This window comes from Ammospiza nelsoni, chromosome 1, assembly GCF_027579445.1.
Source record: "Ammospiza nelsoni isolate bAmmNel1 chromosome 1, bAmmNel1.pri, whole genome shotgun sequence".
NCBI lineage: Eukaryota > Metazoa > Chordata > Aves > Passeriformes > Passerellidae > Ammospiza > Ammospiza nelsoni.
The window spans coordinates 128,103,300-128,126,292 of record NC_080633.1 but is presented as its reverse complement, the minus strand read 5'-3'; the positions used below and the strand labels follow the sequence as shown (position 1 = coordinate 128,126,292).

At 41.3% G+C, this 22,993-nt stretch overlaps 1 protein-coding gene across 2 annotated transcripts in view; it reads left to right on the top strand.

The window, feature by feature from the left end:
- Window positions 1–5,952: 5,952 nt before the first annotated feature.
- Window positions 5,953–22,993, top strand: part of OXR1 (oxidation resistance 1) — a 258,894-nt gene continuing 241,853 nt past the window's right edge. The window contains exons 1-2 of one of the 2 annotated variants that reach the window (XM_059475118.1): window positions 5,953–6,047; window positions 21,479–21,505. In XM_059475118.1, the coding sequence (XP_059331101.1) occupies window positions 5,953–6,047; window positions 21,479–21,505 (122 nt within the window). The remainder of the gene's footprint in view (window positions 6,048–21,478; window positions 21,506–22,993) is intronic. The other variant, XM_059471809.1, reaches the window with a different exon arrangement.

Below are 22,993 nucleotides of genomic sequence, written 5' to 3'. Positions count from 1 at the left end.
AGCGTGGATATGATCCATCCTGGGGATCACACATAATTTGCTACAACTGATTTTATCATAGGTATTATCTAGCCCAGCATACAGCCCCAGCAGTAACAGGAGACACTATTAGAAGACAGTATATAAGACTAAAATTTTGAAGTCTGTTCCCCTAGTATTGCCCTAGAATTCACAGTCCTTGGGTTCCAAGTACTGAAGGCACTCCCTGGCCTTTCACACATATATTGCCTATGGGTTTTGCTGATCCTTTTTTGAGCCTGCTGGTCTGCCTACAGAGTTTCTTGGGGTTATACATTCCAGAAGACCACTGTCCAGGTGAGGGGGTGAAAGTGCTTTCTTTCATCAGTGTTTCAGTATGTTCACTGAGTTTATGCAGTACTGTGGGATTTGGTGAAAAATCATTCTCATCCACTTTTCGTCTTATGTACTGCTTTCCCAACTTTGTAAATCCCAGCCACGTGGCCCTTCATGCTTCTCTTCACATGGAAGAATCCCAACCATTTCACTCTCCCCTCACAAGGCAGTTGCCTGCTCATGCCAGTTGCTTTTCTCTGTATCTTTTCCAGCTCTGTTCTTCACAGTCACAGATGAAGCCCAGCCTCCACTCCCAAGGATGCCAAACCCTTCGTTGGCTTTTTTGACCTCTGTTACACATCAAAGTGGGAGCTCCAGAGAGTGGTCAACAATGACTCCAAGAGATCATTACTGAGCTGCAGCTGAAAAGTCTAAGCTCAGTAAACACTATTTAGACTATTTCCTCTAAGTCTATTATCATATGCCTTGTGAATCCTTCTCTTCCCCCCTTCATTCCAGGGAATTCATGTAAATGTCTCAGTTATTCCCTATGGAAATCCCTATGTCTCTATCCCTATGTCTTATTTTCCTGTCCTAACAAAAATGTTCTTTGTTTTCTGTTCTCATTCCCTCCAAAAGCAGGAGGAGGGAGGGGAAAGGAGAATTATATGCCCCACATTCATGTGCCAGAGTTCCCTGCTTTATTACCCATACCACCATTGTTATCCCCACCCTGGAATTTCTGTACTTTCAGTTTGTTGGGAGCTAGTCCCCTTTCCAATCAAAATGCAGAATGAAGCATCAGTCATCTGGTTTTATTTTGTGCTTCTTCACTCTAACCCAAAATCTCTTGCCTTGAGCACAGCTTTACACATATTAATCACACAATATTTTCTGCAACTCTGCAACAGACTAATAGCTGGATTCTCTCTGTGCATGCCTCATGTGATTCTACACCCTGGTCTGCATCAAAAGCAGCATGGCCAGCAGATCAGGGGAGGTGATTTTGCCTCTCTACTTCACTCTACTACTGGTGAGAGCAGCACCTGGACTACTGCATCCAGTTCTGGATGCAACATAAACAGTATGTGGATGCCTTGGACTGAATCCAGAGAAGTGCTACAAAGGGGATCAGAAGGCTGGAGTACTTCTTCTCTGAAGACAGGCTGAGAGTGTTGAGATTGTTCAGCCTGGAGAAGAAAAAGCTCTAGGGAGAATTTAGGGCAACCTGCCAGTACCTAAAAAAGAGCCCGCAAGAGTGATGGAGAGGGTCTTTAAGGGGTAGGTAAGGAAGAGATTTAACTGAAGGAGAGTGGGGTCTAGATTAGATATTAGGAAGAAATTTTTCCTTCTGAGAGTGATGAGGCACTGGAACAAGCTGCCCAGAGAAACTGTGTGCATAGCCCATCTCTGAGAGTGTAGGAGAGGCCAGGCTGGAGGCAGCTTTGAGCAACCTGGTGTAGTTGAAGGTGTCCCTGCCCAGGGCAGCTGGATTGAACTGGATGATCTTCTAGGTGCCTTCCAACTTATCCCATTCTATGATTCTATGATCAGTCTAAGATACTCAAACATCCAAGTTGTATCCTTGAAAATAAGCTTTGTCCTGTAAGCAAAGGAAAAAAAAGAGGAATATTCTATTTACTGCACAGGAAGCCTGGGTACTCCACTATGTGGAAAAATTCCCTAGGACAATGAACTCAAAAGATAAGGATGCTAGAATGTACCTTTGAGCTATACAAGGAGACAGCAGAGAATCTGAATATTGCTGTCAAGGAGAAGGGTGAAAACAACACTGAGAGGAGACAGCTGGGAGGGCTGAGGTGAAAGTCTGAGAGCCAGAAGCAATCAGTGGTATGTCAGAGCCTTAGCTCATCAGCAATATGGAATTATAGGGGATATATTTGAGAAATACACATTCACTAGAGCATCCTCAAGCAATATGAAGAGAGATTGATAAAGTGCTGTGCTTTGCGTGGAGTGCAAAGCTGCACATTTTCTGAGCAATGAGGAATTGGTCCCCTTCTGTCTCATGGGACACAGCAGCACAGCAGATATTTAAATCTTTGCTGCTGCATAGGAACAAGATGCAACTCTATGGGTATTTCTGCTGAGCAAAACTTGAAGAAGAAAAGAACAGCTTTCAATATTCAGATGGGTGTCTACATCTAAATATAGTTCACTAGCTGGTACAGCAGATGCAGCCACCACTTACTTGCTAATGTCCAATTTGATAATCTGCATCTGCATGATTATGGTCTTTTGAAAGCTGGAACTTGCTATCTTAGGCTTTATATGTATATATATGTGTGTATATACATATAAAAATTTCATGCAATTTACAACACTGTGGTTTGAGTGAGGAAAATCCATAAATGTTTGTCTCTCGTTGTGAAAAGGAACTATATTTGATAAGTTCTAAAGAGATTCCTTATAAACAAAGAGAAGTGTGAGAGTTATAGTACAATTACCCATATATGATAGATACGAGCAGAATGATAATACAGACTGCAGAAAAACCCATGTTTTCTTTGCCAGTATTTTAAGATTTGTTCTCATGATGAAGAGTGTTCTGAACTCCCTAGACAGTAAGAATCCCCAGCTGGAAGCTACTCTCCTGAAACTCAGGACATCTTTCAGGCTCCTGATTTACCCAGATCTGTATGCTGGTAAAGGTGCAAACTGTTCCAGGAAATTCTCCAGAGGCTGCCTACTGCTCCTAGAGATCCAGATGCAGCCAGAAATACATTATCCCACTGTTATCCCAAATCTGAGTCTGCATTCAGAAGACTGCCTTTTCTATTTGCCCTGCTGTCTGTCTCAAGATCAATAGCTTCAGCTGAAAGAATTACATAACTCCCCCCCTCGCTTTGTACAGTTATGCCTCCTGCATAGCTTACAACTTTTTATAATACATGGTGTACTGGTGGCTGGACTAGAGAATATAGTGTATCTCATGTCTTAGTAGTGCAGAGAATGAGGAGAATTAGTGAGCATGTGTAGTGGGCTGACCCTGGCTGGATGCCAGGCACCCACTAAAGCCACTCTCTCTCAGTCCCCTCAGCAGCTAGACAAGGAAGATATATATATATATATATATATATATATATATATAGGGGTTCATGGGTTAAGGACTGGGAGAGATCCCTTATCAAATACCATCATGGGGAGAACAGGCTCAAGTTAGAGACATTGCTAACAAAATCAGAGCAGGATAATGACAAGTAAAATAAAACCTTGAAAACATCTTCCCCTCACGCCTTCCTAGATCTACCTCATCCCTCAGCAGCTCAAGGAGGCAGGGAATGGAGTTTATGGTCAGTTCATCACCTGAGGCTTCTCCTGCTGCTCAGGGAGAAGAGGGGTGTCCCTTTTACAGGAGACAGTTCTCCATGAACCTCTCCAAAGTGAGTCCATGTCATGAGAAGCAGCTCTGTGTGAACAGCTACAGGGTGAGTCCCTCCCATGGGCAGCTGTGCTCCAGCACTGCTGCAGTGTGGGTCACCCTGCCATGAGTGCAGCCCTCCAAGGACAGCTGCTCCAGCCTGGGGCAGGGCCCTCTCTCCACTGGCTCTTCCACAGGGCCACAGCCTCCTCCAGGCACCCACAGCCCCAGTGTGGGTCTCATCCACAGGTGTGGGGGGATTTCTGCATCCCTTTGGACCTCAACAGGCTGCAGGGCACAGTTGCTTCACCGTGGTCTGCAGAGGAATCTCAGCTTCCATAAGACTGGAGCACCTTCTTTCCCTCCTTCTCCATTGACCTTGGTCTGCAGAGTTGTTCCTCATATACTCTCGCTCTGCTCTGCTCTGGACACAATTACAGCTGCCAATCTTTGTTAAATGTCTTCCTAGATCTGTTATCACAGAGTAATTAGCAGCATTTCTAATTGGCCCAGCCGTGGCCAGTGGCACGGTGCATCTTTGGAGCCATCAGGGATGGGCTCACTCGGACACGGAGGAAGCTGCTAGCTGCTTCCCACAGAAGCCACCCCTGCACCTCCCCACCTTCTGCATGCCCCCTCCCCCCACTTCCTGCATACGAAAGCTTGGCTTTAAAAACCCAACACAACCTGATTCACTCCCTATTTAATACTATAATCTTTGTGACGTCATCTTCAGTATCTCCAAGTACTGCAGTAGTTACCTACATAATCTTGTCTAATAATCTATGCCACTGTATGCCAGTCTGCAAGGGAAATTGCTTCCTTGCTCTCACTTTATTTGACAGCACTGACAAGTCACACTTCCTTTCCTGATTATACCCACCTACGTGTGACTGAGGGGTTTTTTCTGCAGTAGTTTTTGCTGAAGGCTGTGTTAGATTTCCGATGAAGATAAACTTCAAGTGATCTCTCATGTCTACTGAAATAAATGAAAAAATTTTAATGTGGTCTTGAGTGTACATACTATTGTACATTATGTCATCAGAATAGCAGATTATCATGATGCAGATGTTGTCTGATATTTTTTCTTAGCAGTAGTTTAGTATTTTTTAAAGATGCCTTTTTGTGTGTGTGTGTGTGTGTGTGTGTGTGTGTGTGCGTGTGCAATAGCCATTTTCTGTATCCATAAAAGCAGAATTCAGTAATGCCTCTGAACTTCTGCTAGGGGAATATAATTTTAGACTCTGTAGTATCTATATAAATCTAAAACAATGTGGTGCTATTATGTTTATTCTTGTCGGTCTTTTAGGAAGGTAGAGAATGATAAGCCACGGCTAAAAAACCCCATCAGAAATTCCCATTCACTAATACTTAGGCGGCTTTCAATTTCAACCGCTCTCAGTTTTGAAACACAGCAGTGTCAGTGAGAGGTGATCATGTAATTTCTGTTGCCGCATAGATCTTCCAGCCTAGCAAATTATATTTAGGAGGGCTGTTCTTCACGCTTTTCGTCTCGGACCTGCCACATTCTCATCTGACTGCTCTGAGCTTCATGAGAGAGCTCCCGAGTGTTTGTCACTCCCCAAGCCTCGTCCGCATAAGCTAACGCCTCGGAGCAGGATGCAGATGTCTCCAGAGAAACGCCGCATGAAAACGCCGCTCGGCATCCTCTCCCTCACTAAGTAGAACTCATTTCTGAAGCTGCTGCTTCACGGGGTGGCCTGGCCCTGAGATAAATGGCCCGGCCCGAGATACGCTCCCGGCCCCGAGGTAAATGGCCCGGCCCCGAGGTACGCTCCCGGCCCAGCGCTGGGGTGCAGGGGGCAGAGCCCGGCAGCCGCCCCGCCGGACGCTCCCAGAGCCCTCCCGGCGCCCTGCGCACCCCTGAGCGCTCCGGCGGCCGCAGCCGAGCGCACCGCAGCTCTCCCGCCGCAAAGGCGCGGGCATCGCGGGCATCGCGGGCTGCCGGCAGCGCCCCGCTCGCAGAGCCTCTCCTCCGCTGGCTCCGCGGTGAGAGCCCCGCGGCAGCGCAGGCCCCGGCTGCAGAGGCTCGGCTCCGGCTCCGGCTCCGGGGGAAGCGCCGTGCGGCGGGAGGAGGCGCCCCTCGCCCGGGGCTGCGGGGAGCGCGGCGGCCGCCGCCCCTTTAAGCTCCAGCTGTTCCTTTCTGCGGCGCCTATTTTTAGCGCGTCCTCTTGGTAGCATCCAGCTCTGCCCCCTCTCTCTCCGCGCTCCCCCGTCCCCCCGGTGGTAGGTTCCGCACGGCGGGGGGACTGAGCATGTCCGAACGCGCTCGGCAGCGGCCGCCGCGCCGGGGCTGCGCTCGCTCGCAGCGCGGGAAGGAGGGCGCGGGTGCCGCCGCCGCCGCCCGCAAGTAAGTTTGTCCGCGGGCGCGGTGCCGGCGCGGGCGGCGGGCGAGGGGCGGCAGCCGCCGCCTTGGTGCCGCAGGGGCGGCCCGGGGCAGGGGTTCGGCTCCGGGCTTCGGCGCCCCCCGCCCCTGGAGGCTGGCGCCGGGCGGGATGCGCGGCGGGACCGGCTGCACCTGTGCGCCTCGGTGCGCGCCTCGGGGCGGCCGCAACTTCTCCGCTGCCCGCCCCCCGGTCAGCGGCTCGCGGCCTGGCCCGGCTCGGCTCGGCCAGGCGGGTCCGCGCCGCACGGGTCGGCGGAGGCAGAGCGCGTCTGTCCCCTCGGTGCGTGTGCGGACGGGGACGGCCCGAGCGCGGTGCGGTGCGCTCCGAGCGCGGTGCGGTGCGCTCCGAGCGCGGGGCGGTGCGCTCCGAGCGCGGTGCGCGGCTGCGAGCGGCATCGGGAGAGGCGGGCGGCTGCGCTGGCCCCGCGGAGAGGGCGCGATGCGAAAATACCGAGAGAGTGTCGGCGCAGGCAGTGCGCCCTAAGAGTCAGCGAGGCTGCGGTGCTCAAAGGAGTTTCTAATTTAACAGATGATGCCGCAGGAAAGAAGCAGTTTGCGGAGAGAAACTGTAACGACACAGGTTTTTCGCTCTCTCGTGTGATAATTTATTCTAGTTGTTCTTTCAGTTTAGAAGAGGTACCGTGTTTTAACTTATCGTCACTAACCAACAAATACCGAAGTATGCCCCGAGATTTTTGCCTCTGAAAATGGGTTTTTTATATTAATTTTAAAAATGCTTGGTTTGTTGTTCAGTTCACCTGTAAATGCCTTTAACGCTACGTCTTCCTAGTACTAGTGAATGTAAAGTTTTTCACTTAACGTTGAAAATGGTTTAGGTAGTTTCTTTTCCTGTGCTCTAAACCGAGGAAAGGTTTCAGAAGCTGCTTCCCTATTCAAAGGAAGTTTTTTGATGTTTGCAAAGTTGTATTAAGATAGTTTTCTAATTAAAATCATAATAGGGGAAGGGGAATTTGGGGCGCTTAGCGTGTCACTGGTGGAAGAATTGGGCTGAGGGCCAGTAAGATGTTCTTTGTGGACAGCCTGTTTTAATTTTGATTTGGCTATGTCTGTAGGTGTTGTCAGTCTAATGACCCGACTTTTAACATTTTAAAGCCATGCTTATCTTTGCACAATGACTTAGATTTGGTGTAGTACTCAGACATGAATATTCATATAAGCTTAAATGTCTGTATGGTAAGCCTCTTCAGAATTTAGGTGCCTTTAAAAATAGTTACAGACGCAGAAGATGCCATTGCTACTGTGTATATACTTGAGTCTGTTAATTAGCTTTCTGCAGCGGAGACGGGAAGGCTGCTGGATTCCGTACCCCTGCAACTCCTCAACTTTTCCCTTCTCCCAAATGAAACTCCCTCGCCTCCGCCCGCCGAGGCAGCGCTCCCGGAGAGTAACAATTGATCCGTGGGTTTCTGAAAGCCAGTTTGCATGATTTGGCTCTAGTTTGTGCACAAATAAACTGCTGTCCTGTCAGTTCCATTTTTAAGAGTATGCATTAATGGGGGAAAATGGAATTCTTGAGTTGATGCTTTTTGCCTTCTGTAAAAGACCACAGGAAGATGCAGCAAGAAAGAACTGCCTGTGTTGACAGCATAGTGATAAATAAGAAGGGAAATTCTTGTGCATGGCAACCTGCCATTTTTTCTCATGTGATTAGATTTTATCTGAAATAATACCTTGTATTTTAAAGAATAAATTTATTTAAAATATGAGAAGTAGTCAAAGTTGGAACTTTAAAAATGCCTTTCCTTATGTTGCTGGAGTAATAATTTGTTTAATTATTTGGATTGTATTTTACTGTTAGGATGTTTTAGTACTATTTATTTTAGTTCCAGAGCTCATACATATTGATAGAATTATTTCAGCATCCTAACCAGATAAGGATTCTTTGATAGTCAAGCAATTGCTAATAGAGCATATAAGGATATCCTTAAAATATATGCTGTGAATTATAATTCCTGTGCAGTCTCAGTTGATTATTTTTTCTTGTCCAGGTTTGAGCCCAACTAGTGGAGATGAGAAAATTGTTACAGTAACAGTGGGTTACATATTAGTTGTTTGAGAATGTCTAGTTAGCAGCTGCAGTGTTTGCACAGCTATGTTTCCCTTTAAGCAGAAAAAAAAAAAGGTAACTAATCTTCTTTCACAGTGCATATCTTTCTTTCTGTTAAGACTTTTTCTCCACTGCTTGCTTAATCTAAAGAAATATCTTCCATGGGTTTGTTTGTTTTTAAAAGTGTGTCATCTTGCATTGTAGGAAATATACATACTCCTCCTGGATTTGGGGGGATAACAGAACTATTAAAAGAAATGTGAAAAGAAATGTGAAACCACTTTTTTTTAGTTGAATTTCACTTAAAAACTATACCCCCCTTGGTCCTCCCCCCACCCCACCCCCCCCACATCCCCAAACCCTGATAATAATGACTTTTTTTTTTTTTTTTTTTTAATAGGGACGTGATGATTATTTAAGTCTGGTAGCAGAAGGCGGTAGTCTAGGATTGTCAGCACTAATGATCATGTGTTAATTCACAAGTGCTCAAAGAGCATTTGTTTTTGTTGATGAGCTACTGTGACTTACTTCTTCACCCTTCCGTGAGTTGCTGTTGTTTCTTAAGTTACTGTAGCAAAAAACATTAAACTGTGCATACTATTGAAACATATGGGAGGTGCCAACCTCACAGAAGCAAACAGTTGCTGCTGGCGAGCCTGGTCGGGTGTCAGATTAGCACGAGATTGTTACATGATTGGGGATGGTTTAGCTCGGGAGATACTGATACTTTTGTTTAGTAAAGCCGTTTACCTGAACGTGGGATATGGCTTCCTTGTTCCTTGCAGCAGATATTTGTTAAATAGGGTGTCTCTGGTGTGTGAGCTGTTGCCATCAGAGGCAGAAGGAGCATTTTGAAATAGGCAAAGAATTGTGAGTTTTGAAGTCCATGGGGAATATCCTCAGGTGTTCAAACAGACATTGCTCTCTTAATATCATCAGGGGTATTTTGTGCCTGGGCCAGATGCTTGTGTGGCTCCTGCAGCAGTGAGCTGTAAATTACCCTGCTATTCCAGCATCTGCTCCAACAAGATTTACTGAAGATTAGATAGAGATACAGAGAAGGTAGCTCCTGGATATCTAATGATGTGTCATACACTTTAAGACAGGAAGTTATTTGATCTGCAGGTTAAAATCTTTCAGATGGATCAGAGGCCCCTGTTGCAGGAAAACCTTATCTGTGGCTGCAGCAGTTCAAGTAGTGAGTTCCTCCTGAACGTAAAGCTACTGCTTGTATCTCTCAACTACACATTGAAGCAAGTGATGACCTCCTGCTTTCTTACATTACTCTGGCAAATCAGGGATCTAAGACATATTCAATTTGTTGTTGTTGTTTTTGTTATTCTACTGCCTACTAATAGGGTGAAATGAGAGAGAGAAGTAGGAGGGAAATCATAAACCTGTGTCAGTCTTCCATCCATGTTCCACAGATATTATACTGAGAGCTAATTGGAGGTTTGTTTCCCTAACTCTTAAATGTCATGAGGATCATGAGCCCCACTTTGTTACTCCTCAGGAACACACTTATTATCTTTGATGATTGAGAAATCATGAAAGAAGAGGGGTGTTTGACATGGGAGGAAAGGGAAGACAGAGAGAACAGCTACGAGCTGGATGTGTGATATAGAGGAGTTCTCAGCAGAGCATGAACACAGAGCAAAAACACTGCCTGTCACAAAGACAAGGATTGGACTTTCTCTGGGGCCAATGTGTAATGTCTTGCCCATATAGCACAAGGATGGTAACAGGAGGGGGGAAAATGGGATTGTATGAGTTCCTCCATTAATAACTTGAGAATATGAAAGGTGTATCAGTCTCTTTTTTTATTCTGGAACTGTTTGTTTTCAGGCTTAGAGTGATAATCTAAATCAATTTATGTATTTCTGGTGAGCTTTTATTCTTTATCCCAAATCCTTATGATTTGGGTCCTATTCATTACCCTCCTCCACCCCCAGGTGTAATAGTGGGTCAACTTTGGTAGCCTGACTGATTTGAAAAGGAGAGTTAAACTTAACATTTTTGAAGGAATGAGGAGATTTCCCCAGGACAACTGTGGGCATTGTAAAACTTGAAGGGACCTTGAGGGACTTGAAGTGACTTGATGAGACTTACCACTTAGAAAAAAAATATTTTTAATTTAATGTTTTGGAGTAAATCCCTCTCAACACTTGTGTGTCCATTGTGTGCTTTCCAGTTATTAATTAGCCCAAGTTTTTGCTATTATAAACTAATTTTTAGGCTAGTGTTGTTTTTATTCAACTTCCAGCTATCAGGTCTGGCTATTTGCCTGTTCAAAGAGCTACATACTGTCCAATTTTTTAATAGGAAAATCTGTATCAATTGATGAAGGCCTCTTAATAAGACTGAGTTCATCAAATCTTTTGCTCTTTATGTATTTTCACTCCTGTTTTCTTTTTGTGTCTGGTCAGTTAGACTGTTTTCTGTCTCTTGGAAGCTGTGCACCTACTGTGCCCTGGATGAAAATGCTTTTCCTAATGTGCAGTAACTTTGCACACAAATTAAATGGTAAGGGCAAGATAAAGTCAGGGCCCTAATAGGAAGGAGAGACTGTAAAGAAAGCTCTGATGGAGAAGTAGGTACAGGTTGTCTTATCCTTTGCTGGGAAATCTATCAGTGGTCAACAATGAAAGATGAATGAAAGGAATTTTGAACACTAAGAGAGCTTAACAGACCTTAGCAAAAGCAAGACCATTTCTGTGGAAGATGGGAACTTTGTTAGGCTGGGAATGGGAGCCTTAGTTGTGCAAGATCCAATGCTGCAGTTTACACATCATTCAGTCATCAGTGACCAAAGACTGACACTTTGGATCAGCCTGGGACATGCACCCTTTGCATCCCTGTGAAGAACAGTTGACATATTTGCAATCATGGATGTAAAATATTTCTTACTGACCGTGTAAAACAAAGCTGTAGCAGTTCTGTCTCAAACCTGGGATGACTCTGGAAATATTACCTGCTGAAAGTCTTTGTTCAATTGATACCATTTGTATCCACTTCTGTTCTGGAAGGCATTGTCACAGCCATCAGGATAGATTACTAGAATCCATCCTGTCTATCTTCAGTGGGTGATCTCAACCACCTAAGCACCAAATTTGGAGAAAAAATATGCAAAATGAACACATAGCATGGCTGCTTAAATAATATGCTTTTTCTTTCCAGACATTATATATACAATTCTCATTCATTTCACTGTGAACCTAATTTGTGGGAACAGAAAAGAATTGTCTGCCTCCTGTGTTCCTTCATATAAAATGCTTTTGGGACACATAGATATGAAACAAATTTTATAGGTAAAACATAGTTCAACTGAAGTACTTGCCATAGGTAAATAGAATCCAGAAATCTTTACATAAGCTTATATATGACATGCATACAAAGATAAGACTTTGATACTGTAGTCAGAACTGTGTTTTTCCCCAGAGCATAACACAACCAGATTCCATGAAGATACTTCCTAAAATAATTGTAAATACATTATTAGCTATTCCTAATCTAACCATAGCTATATAAAACCTTAGTAATAAATAATATTTCATAAATATTACAGAGCACACTAAAAGTGTTGGTATTTATAGTCACTGTAGTCCAACTAGATTCACTTGCAAGTCTTCTTTATACTTCCTTTCTGATTTTAAATTATTAATACTGTTCTATTTCAGAAATTGATATTTGTATACTGTTGATGTAAATCCAATCTATTCAGTCATTTGTTTGACAGTTGAATTCCAAGTGGTCTTATGCATTTTGTTGCACAAAAAAGTCAGGGCATCCGTGTTGTTTATGAAAGGATATTCCAAGGTGATTGATCAATTAATATTACATCTCTTGTAGCTTCTGGAAAGAGAAACTGTAACAGTTTTTAAATCCCCTTTAGAAAAGGAAGCAACTCTTATCCAGGACTGCAAGAAGCAATTGCAAGACAAAAGGATGCAATGGGAAGCAAAATGTTTTTTTCTTCTGGCTTTAATTCTCTATTGGGATCTTATTGTTAGTGTCTTTGGGATTTTAGAAATTTTCTCTGGGATTACTTTTATTTTTTGGTTTTTTTTTTTTTTTTTCATTTTTCCTGGAGTGACTATAAACACTAACTATGGTGAAATATTATAGCCGTAGGAATAATGCTAACTCATTAGTAGTCAATCTCACTTCTACATGAAAGCTCAATTCCCTTGTTGTACTTTCTGCTTGAATAGTTTTCAAAGAACCACTCTAATTTTATTTGTGGACTTAAACTACTGATAGAATTCCCACTCATACCTTCTGTTGCCATTCCTATATTACCATGGCAAAAATAAATTGTGTCTTTCTTGCATGCAGTTTCCATATGCCAGAAATAGTGATAGTAGCAGGAATTGGCTGGTCCATGTGGAATGCTTGACTGTGAAACTCTTTCCGTATGCAAACTGTCATACCTCCTTTTTCTTTTTTCTTCCTTTTTTTTCACTGAGGTCTGCCTCACCTGAAATCCTACATACCTGAGTTTGTGCTCCACTGAGAAGTTTTATCTGAAGAAATGAGAAAATTAGACACCTCTAAAATGGGAACAGTTGAATAGCTAAGTGTAAGAAATTGTAAGGAATGTTTAGAGGTGGCATTAACTGAAGTGGCAGTAACATCTGTACAATGAAGATAGCACAGCATAGCATAATGTGAAAAGATAAGTTCATTAATGTTGGTGAAACACTCTGATGCTGTAGTGATGATCACCTTGGAGAGGCTCACGAGGAAATTGATACTTCTGGCATCCTAGCAGAGCTTAACTAGAGTTCCCTAAGGCTATAGACTGAACAGCTCTGGTCAGACTAGACACCAAATACCTTCTCTGCTTACTCAGTAAATGGTGCTGTCTGAGTGTTGTGGAAACAAGTGCAGTGAAGACATAGCTGAACATCGTGTAAAGCTGTTAATCTCTCCTTTTGGAGAAGATTGTTTAGACTCTTGGTGACCTGTGGTTCTCAACTGTGTTGCAAATAGCAGCCACAGTATGAGGTGTTGGTTCCTACTGAAGTCCCCATCAAACTACAACCAACTTTCTGAACTGGGGGAGAAAAGCTCCTTGTGCTGATCATGTGACTGTGAAAGAAGAGATCTGTGTAACTCTGCATAGTCATTAGTGAGGGTAAGTGAATACAGACAGCAGCAAATAAGGCAGAATTAAGATACAAATGGTCCTGATTTTGATAAATGTGATAATTTTCCTTACACTCCATAAAGGAAATGTCATCAAAATCATGTTACATGTCTGCTGGAACTCTAGTACATGTGTACATCATATCCACCAGCACTAGCAGAGGTCTGCAAAGTGGTCAAACCCAGTGATGGAGGCAGTGATTGTTATTGCCCAGGTGGAGGAGCAGCATGGCTGGGTGGAGTTTGCAATATTTGGAATGAAATGTAACCAGACATTGTAGGTGGGGACCTTAAAGATGATCTAGTTCCAACCCCCCGGCCATAGGCACATCTCCCACTAGACCAGGCTGCCCAGTGCCCCATCCAGCCAAGCCTTGAGCACTGCCAGTGAATAGGGCAGCCACAGTTCCTGTGGGCAGTCTGTACCTGATGTTTTACTGGGACACAGGGGACAACAAATTCTCGCTGCAGTTCTGTCACAAATGTTGCAGTAAGTGCTGCAGGAAGTTTTGAGCAAGGCTTAGATTATTCCTAGATACAAAGCTTGACCTCAATGAAGCTTTAAAGGGAAGGTATTGCAAATATAGTAATACTGAGAAACACCCAGAAGAGATACCCTCACCTTCCCATATGTACTTTCCCCAAGTTCCTTTACCTTTCCTTTCCCCAGATTTCCAGGTCCTGTGAGTCAGTCAGGGTAAAACTGTAGCACAGGCAGAATGCAAACTTGTTACCGCCCTTCCCAGCATGCCCTCAGTCACTTCCAACCACTTCTATTTCACAGGTGCGCACTGAAGGAAGAGATTTGGAAAGATTTTGTGGCACGGGCAGTAAAAATGAATTCTCCTAATGAATTTATATGTCATCTTCTGTCACCTCCTTTGGGGAGCTTAAGATACCAGTGGTTGGAGCCCATGGGTCTTTCTTCAACTGAAATAAAGGAAATCTTCATGAGGAAATATGAAAATTGTCATTGATAGGGAGGAAATTGTTCCATCTCCATGATCTCTAAATTCCTGTAACTGCTAATTGCATCCTGTTTTCTACTTCCCCTTTGTAGTTATTTTAATTACAGCTCACTACAGTGAAAGTACCTGTTTGTTGCTGTATGAGTGTATCCAAAAGGAAGAAGAAGAAGAAAAAGGTTATTTATTCTGCATTTTTAAAATACTCAGTCATGTTTTAGATCAGTTGTCTGGGTTTAGTTTTTGGAATGTATACCTCTATGTAAGCCAGTACTTCTTTAGATAATAGGAGGATTTGGTTTTAATAACTTCCTCTGAGAAGCACAATAACTCAATTTTCCAAGGCTATGTAAATATTTTCCAAGTATATTAATTCACATTTGCCAAAATAAGCCAGTTTTATACCTCTGTGAGGGCAAAAGCAATGACCAATTTGCTTTAATATCCATGAATTAGGTCGTGTCATGTTAAATGGAGGTTGAAACACTGACACAGGTTGCCCAGAGAAGCTGTGGCTGCCCCATCCCTGGACGTGTTCAAGGCAAGCCTGGATGAGGCTTTGAGCAACCTGCTCTAGTGAAAGGTGCCCCTGCCCATGGCAGGAGGATTGGGACCAGATGCTCATTGAGGCCCCTTCCAACCTGAATCATTCTGTGATGATTATTAGAAGGATTTTAAAGAGTAGTCTAAAAAAAGTGGGAATAAATTAATATAAATGGTGAGGCAGTGAAGCTGGTGTCAGCAGCTTGTGGTGTTCTAGGTGCTTGTACCTGACATTTTATACCTCAGTGCTTCAACAGTGGCACCATGCAAATTTCAGTGCATCCAGCATTCAGTTTCCATGCCAGGATTATATTACTCAAGTTTGTTTGGAGTTCTGGACTGTTGCAATTTTAAACCACTAGTGTTTTGTCATGTGTCTTTGTGTAGGAAGATTCCCATTTAATACAAATTGAACTGTGATAAATTAATGATTGTGACCAACTCTGAGCAGTAGGACATCTGAATCCTGCAAATGTCTTTATGTTAAAGTTACAAGCAGTGGGCTAATTTGACAGACAATCTTCCAGACTGTTCTTGGTGCATTGTTAATCATACCTCTACATAGGTCAAGAAAGGTAAAATGATAGTATTTTCTCCAAAGAAAACAAGTTTATCATCCATTTCTTGATTGTGGATTAGAAATGCAACATTCTTCCTGAAGGACTTCAGAATATAACCTTGTAAGAGGCTTTCTCCAACAGACATCTATAGCATCCAAGAGAAGTTAGGAGAACACAGGCAAGACTTCATTCTGGTAAATCATCACAGCTAAAGCAAGATTACTGTCATTGTTCCCTAGTATGTGTTGTTTAGAAAAAGTTTCTGTTCTTTGAAACAATAATTTTTTGTGTTACTTGTTTTGATATATTGTCTCAAGTAGGCTCTTGATGTTGAAGAGAACATAGTTGTATTGATGCATAAAATAGATGTATTGCTTTGGATGAAGGAAAGTTTTACTCTGTACAAATGAGCATTTGCATCTACACAATATCATTATGATTTAAGGTACTTGTAAGTGTGCATGACTTCTAATTATGAAAAACAACACTGAATCTGAGGCGACCATTTGGGTCAAAACTTTTCTTTGCCTATCCCAAATCATCTAGTCAGTCTGCCTGTGCATTCTTTGGCTTTTTTGAATCTTTAGTTATTATGGATACACTTTTAGTATTGCTAATTGGCTACACTAAGATTTCCTTTCTTAAAATAATGCTGATGCAGAAAAGTAGTTTCTGTGAGACCACTAGGGGAGTGTTTAAAGAATGGTTGCACTTTGGGAACCTAGTGTCATAAAATGACTTGAGAATGGCTGGTTAAAGGTGAGCTACAAGAACATTTATTTTCAACCTTAAATTAAGGTATTAACTAATAAAGCTTGTGACAGGAAATTACAGAAACGATGTCTTAGTCTCTATGAGTACTACTACATTGAAATTCATACCTAAACTTGTACTTTTTTCTTTCTTGCATGCTATCTGTATTTGGAAGTTCTAGTTCTGATCTTTCCTATCAACAGATGTTTTTGCTACAAATTTATGATCTAAACCAAATAAAACTGTACAGGGCAACAATAGTTCCTCAGTAAAACAAAGAAGCTTAACTCTTCTGTTAAAAAAACTATTTCATTAGGCTCTAGAGTCTAGGACAGGGACAGACTTTGACAAATTTTATTTTAACATATGGAAGAGTTGGATAATTTTCCCTTGAACACGTCTACAAATCAACAAGTAGTGAAAAATAGGTTTTTCCCATGTTTTAGTGGAGGGTCAGATAGTGTATTGCAAACAGCTTTGAGCCATGTGTGGAAAATATTCCTACCTTCTGTTCATCAATAGAGAAACAATGATGTTTATATATTTATTATAAATAACTCCATGTGTATTTTTTGTCTTCTTTCTGGCTGATTGGTGGAACTAAGCTGCCATGAACTGGATATGCATGCTACTAAAAGTATGAATTTTTAGTTTTTTCTTAATCAGCTTTAAAAGCACAGAAGGCATTTTCTGGTGCAACATCAGTGATTTTATGACTTTTTTTTGCATGTGAATGGCACCTAAGTGTTGTTCACCCCAATGGACAGAATGGCTGCAAAACATATTGCTGTTGGTAATGTGGTCAGAAGAGAGAACTCATTCTGTGATATAAACCCTTGAGTATTTTAATTGTAGTATAGATAGGAACAAATACCTCAGTTTTGTTCTTTGCTATGTCCAGCCTGACATGGTGAGAAAAATAATTTGCACAAGTTTTTTGTACAGTAGTCTTTTGTGTAACTCTTTTGTTTCAAAAATTGCAAGTACCTCTACTGTGCTTGCCAGTAAAACAGAACTTACATGAACAGAGCAAAACCCCCCTTCATTCTCTTCCAACTAATTTGATTCCTGCTAAAATCCTGTTTATGTTTGGAAAGGAATGACCTTGAAACATTGTAGTTCACAGTTCAAATGTTTTGGTAAATATTGGCTTATATACTGGGTGACCTGAATAAAAATAATTAGTAGGGAGTAGAATCTTTTGTTGTTGAATTTCTCATTATCTTTTTGAGGTGTTCATTTTTTCATGTCCCTCTATTTGTTGTACGAAGAATAAATTTAGTATTGTGGAATCAATAATGACATTTCCCATTCCATGGTCATAGCTCTTATTTAATGCTTTCAGCACAGTCATTTTTATAGATGCTCTGCATAATGTATCAGCATGGGCCCGATTTTTGTCTGTGACTCAGAAAATGTTGTAATTATAATGGTGCAGGCAGCTCCATCTCTTACTTATGAGGCTATAGTCACGGTAGTGAGTTTTCTACATGAATGCAGAATTTGTAAGCCTGCACCAACATTAAATAAATAACCTCTGACAAGTGTTGAAATTTTATTTCAATTATGTGCTAGTGTTTGGTTTCTGTCAGAGGGCTCTGTTGTTCTCCGGCACCCCCATTATGTGCATGCATTTGCAGTGAAGGGAAGGTAATTTGTGGCCTCCTGTTCTGCTGGGTAGTGGTGAAGCAATTTTGGTAAGAATGTACATTGTCACTCTTGCTCCTCTTATTCCCTGAATCACTTTGCAAGTGCCACAGTTGAATATTGCTGGAAAAGGTGCCTAATGCAGACAGCCTGAAATTATGTGAAAACTGCTTGTAATAGCCTCAGTTTAATACCAGAAACAGAATAGAGGAAACTATGCACAAATATAGATAGCCTGAATCATCAGCTGCTGGTGGAAAACTCGTGTGCGCATCCAGTCAGGCAGAAAAAATACTGACTTCCACTCTAGTTCAACAAAGCCACATGAGTTTTTAAAACTCATAGGAATCAGCTTAATTATTACAGTGTATCAATTTTACCTGAATTGAGAGAAAGGAAGCAGTGTGATTTTACATTAACAAGACGAACAAAGCTGAACTAACACCAGTGTCCAGTTCGGCATTTGCAGGGCACAGGTGTCTGGATGTGCCCTTTTCCTGTGTGCTGCTGTACTTTTTGGGATGATGCAGTTCTCAGGTTATATGTGGACATCCCAGCTAAGAAGGGTAATAAGATAAGCCCCCTTTGGCTAAAAAAAGAACTGTGCTAAGCTTGAGGATGACGCACATGTAGGCTTTCCTTTGGACTTCCACCTGGAACTGCAAGAATACATGAAAACCCTCTTCCTCCTCAGCTAACGAGATCTAGGGGAGTCCCATATTGGACACTTCCTGTTTTAATCTGCTGAGAGCAGCCTCCTAAAGCAGGCACATTTCTGACCTTTATTCAGTGATCTGTCAAAATGTTTGGTAGGTGATGTGTGATGTTCTTGCTCAACCCTGATTTCAATTCTACTATTGTAATCCTAAAAATCAGACTATTAAACAGTGGAATGAATGTCCAGTGTCATTTTAGTAGCAGTTGAGCAAGAGCACTGTTATTATTGATCTCATTGCATATAGAGTTGAATCTAATAATAAGATATTATTTAACCTTTTTGATGGTTTTCATATTAATAATGACCTACAAAAAAGTTAGAACATGAAGAAGCAACTAGATATATGTTTCTGAGGAAAAAGAATGAAAAAATGAAAACCAATTCTAAGTTTTAATTAGAAAAAGATTAACTGTATAATAAGTTTTATTGCAAAGGCATAACTAGGTCCCATTTTCTTCTTCTGTAGTTGAAATGTCTCATGTGAGCATTTATAAATCTTAAAACTCTGCAAATGGAGACTTGAACACCACATGTTGGACACCACATTTCACTTCTGTCTTATTGATCTTAAGGCATTGTCAAAATTGACAAATAGACAATTGCAAATCCATCTTAAAATTGAAGTGCTTACCATTTGCATGATATTCTCTCATGAGACTCCTCTGTCTGAGATCTGTCTTTTCAATTACCATTTGCTGTCACTCAGAACTTCTTGCACTTTAATATTATAATGCAAATACCTCTGAGTTTATCCAGGTTTATCAGTCCTTTTTCTGTTTCCATGCTGTTTTCAGTCCCAAGTAGATTTAAAGAAATGTCCTCAAACAACTTGATTGGTAAAGGTTCACAAAGCAATAGTAACAGTTCATAATTTCATGGTTCTCTGAAAAACCAAATAATTAGATTGTTTCTCTTTTGAATTTTTAGTGGAATTACAGCTTCATAAGACAGAATTTAGGGCTTCAACAGAACTTAATTGTCATGGCATAAATTATCTTCAAGATAAGAAAACTCTAGTAGTGGTAGTATTTGTAATATTCCTAGTGATGAAAGCAAAACAAAGTGACTTAAGAGTGCATGTGGTGCTTGTGGTTCCTGTCTTATTCCTGTACATGTAATTGGCCAGAAAACAAAAGAAATACCACAATAAAATGTTCATTTAATTGGATCATTGTGAAGCATTTATGGAGGGAATAGTCTCTTCTGATGTTGCTGGATTGGTCTTGAGATCTTGTTTCTAATTAACAAAAAGAAGCCCAGCAGCATCCTTTCATATCAGGAAGAAAACCAGGGAAAAATGTAGCATTGAGATAAGACAAAAAGGAAAAAAAAAAAGAGAAGTTCTTCAGCAGAATCTTGGAGACAGTCTCATGAGTTGCAGTTTTTCATTTTAGATTTAATTTTCATTTGGAAACTGCTTAGGAAAAATAAAAATAAAATATAAGACAAGACTTCTTGTGGAAATAATGATCTCTTCTGATCTTTAGCTACATTTGGCTGCTGCAAAATACAATAATAAGGTCATAGACATATAGCAGCAAATAAAAATCTAATAGTTTAAGTCTAATCATAGACAAAATCTGATACTCAGTATACTCTGTGAGTGGCTTGTCCTCTTTCCTCACAGTCTCATGGGAGTGTGTTCCTTCTGTAAAACCTTCCTATTTTCCACAATTTGCCCACCCCTCCTTGGGAAACTTTGATTTCTTGCAGGGAAGCCTGCTAGGAGGTCCCTGTGGGAGCAGGTGTGGACCCAGAGCATGCTTCTGCCACCATCACTCGCCATCTGGGCTGCTTTATTCACTTGGAGTTCACATTCTCAAACATATGTACTGATATTTGTTCATTTCTATTTTCTCTCCTGTGTGAATTTGTGTATTCATAAACCTTCATGTCTTGAACAGTGATGGTTTGCATTCTCTAACCCAGGAGTAGACTAAGGGCTTAGAGCAATGAATATTTAGTTTATTAAAAAGCAGAATATGTAAACCAGCATTTTTCCTAAGTTCTGTGTGTGTTTAATATTGTCTTTAATGTCTATCATCTCCTGCACCCTTGATTTTATCTTAGTGAAAGGAAGGATGTCAGTTCTAAAAACTACATTTAGAGCTGTGACAAACAGCATTCACTGCAAAATGGGATTTCTGATGGAAGTAAATATGCTTCCAAACAGTAGTTCTGCTTCCCAAAAAGGCAGGCCCACTGTAATACCCTATGATGGGGTGACAGGGCAATCCAGGCAATCTGCTTGTCTCACTGTAATATGCTGCATATGCTTAGTCCTGAATGATTTAAAATTAACGTCTTCATAAACCTCCATAAGTGGGGTGTGTGGTCCACTAGATTTATGCATTCAAACATGGTGGTTCTGTTCCTTCATTTCTGAACAAAGAGTTTCTTAATTCTGCTTTGCATACATACATATGCTGAAGACCTTAGTTATTAATAAAATATAGTAACTATTTTTTCAACCTTCAGAAATCTGTTTAGGCAACAGATGAGATTAAAGTTGATGTACCTGGATAGACAAGTTGTGATTCCTATATATCTTTTTGGAAATATTGTACACATTCTCTTGTGAGTTCAGGAAATAGGCAGCTCTTAGTGAAGTTTACAGTGTCAAAAACAGGGAGTGATTTGTATTCTTTGGGCTATGTTCTTTAGCTGTGTCAGGATGGTAAACAGAAACTCCATGTTAATCTGACTTAGTAAGGAGCTTTCAGGATGCAAGTTAGCAGATTTGTAATCTGCCTGTTTGTAAACAGATACTGTTTTTGACCTTGCTTGTTCTGGATGTGCTTCATCACTGTAGCTTCAGAAAAGCAGAACACATTTTCCCCATTACCTACATTGCACAAAAAAAAAAAAAAGGAAGCCACAGCTTTCTGCCATAGATTTCTCAAATATCTGCATTATACCATGGCTGAGGGCCTAGTGCTGTTTTCATGTTCTTATGCAATGCTTTTAATCCTCAGTGATCAGCATCCTTTAAGAATTAGAGTGTCCAGTTTTTCATTCCTGTTATTTTTATGGGCTCACAGTACACATACACTTGTGCTGCTTAGAAACAACTGTGTGAAATAAATTGATTAATAACGAGCCGTATTTAAGTGTTCTGCTGCTGGGCCTGTTGTCTTTTTCTATTATTTTTTTATTCTTGTTCTTATTAGGCAAAATAAATCATGCTTGTCATTTAGCTGGCTGAAAAAAGGTGAACACCAAATTCTTAAATTCTACCTCTTTCAAGTGCTGAGTGTTAATTGGGCTTCTCAGTAGAAACTGTCTTGAGAGGCAATGTGACTATATTATAATTGTGTGAAAGCAAAACATCTGCAAGACTTAAGGAACATCAAGTAGGTTTGTTTTCTAATAATGTACTTGAGAAGGAATTAAAATTATTAAAAAGATATTAGTGCTGTGACATGTAAAACAGTAATCCAGTGGCTTGTATCTTCCATTTCTCACACAGAAAGCAGAATTTCCTTAGTGGGAATCTCAGAAACATCTCATCCTTGGAAGTTTGCTTGCAGACCTTTATCTTTCTAAGATTAAATGAACCAAAAAGGTGTCAGGTTGGGTAATACTGTGGAGATTTTATTGAGAAAATAGGACCAGATTTCACAAAGACTACATATTTTTGCATTTTCCTCAATCCAGTATATGCCATGTCAATCATATCTATTCTTGTGTCAGTGGTGCTTTAGTTTGGCAGTGGGGTGTTGGAATTCCTGTTGCCTTTTGTATGGGAAGTTAAGCCCCTGGATAGCTTTTCATGCTGTATGCCCATTCAGAGTATCAGCACTTGATCCATGAATCCCAGCTGCAGAGGGAGAGTGTAGTGGTCACTCTGGATCTAACTACTGCCCTGTAGCAACTCATTGTCCTTTTACATGAGCTTTTTACCCCATGATTAAAAATGTCAAATCCAGAAACAAGTAGCTGGACAGTGTGAATTACTCAGAAGTGCTGGTTGCAGTCAATTTCCCCTGCTAACAGAGAAGTAATCAATTTACTCTTTCTTCTTTTTTAAACCCAAAAGTATACCTGAAGCTGACCAAGGAGCACATGGCTAATATCTTTATCGAAAGAACTTTTAATTGATTTATATTAATTGATTTGTGAAGTCTCCCAAAATCTTGCAGGAGCTGCTGTATTTCTTTATGCTTAGTGAACTCCTGCATCTTCCCAAAGTAAAAGAGTAGGATCTGATCCTGGAGAGTATTGCAGCACTGCAAAGATGGCATACAGCACATCATGTCCTGGCACATTGTGTCCTGCAATCAGTGGGCAGATACTCTGTAAAGCAAAATTGAGTAACTCTATAGCAGACTGAAGCATCTGTCTCACCTGCTACCTGTCTTGGCTTCATGCCTCTTGCACCTGATATCAGAGTCACCTTGCATTGCTGGAAAAGCTGACAGGCTTCTGGAAGGTATTTGGGATCTTGACTTCACATGTTTTAGTCCTTCACTGAATCTCATTACTCGGTGTGGTAGAATGCCAACTGC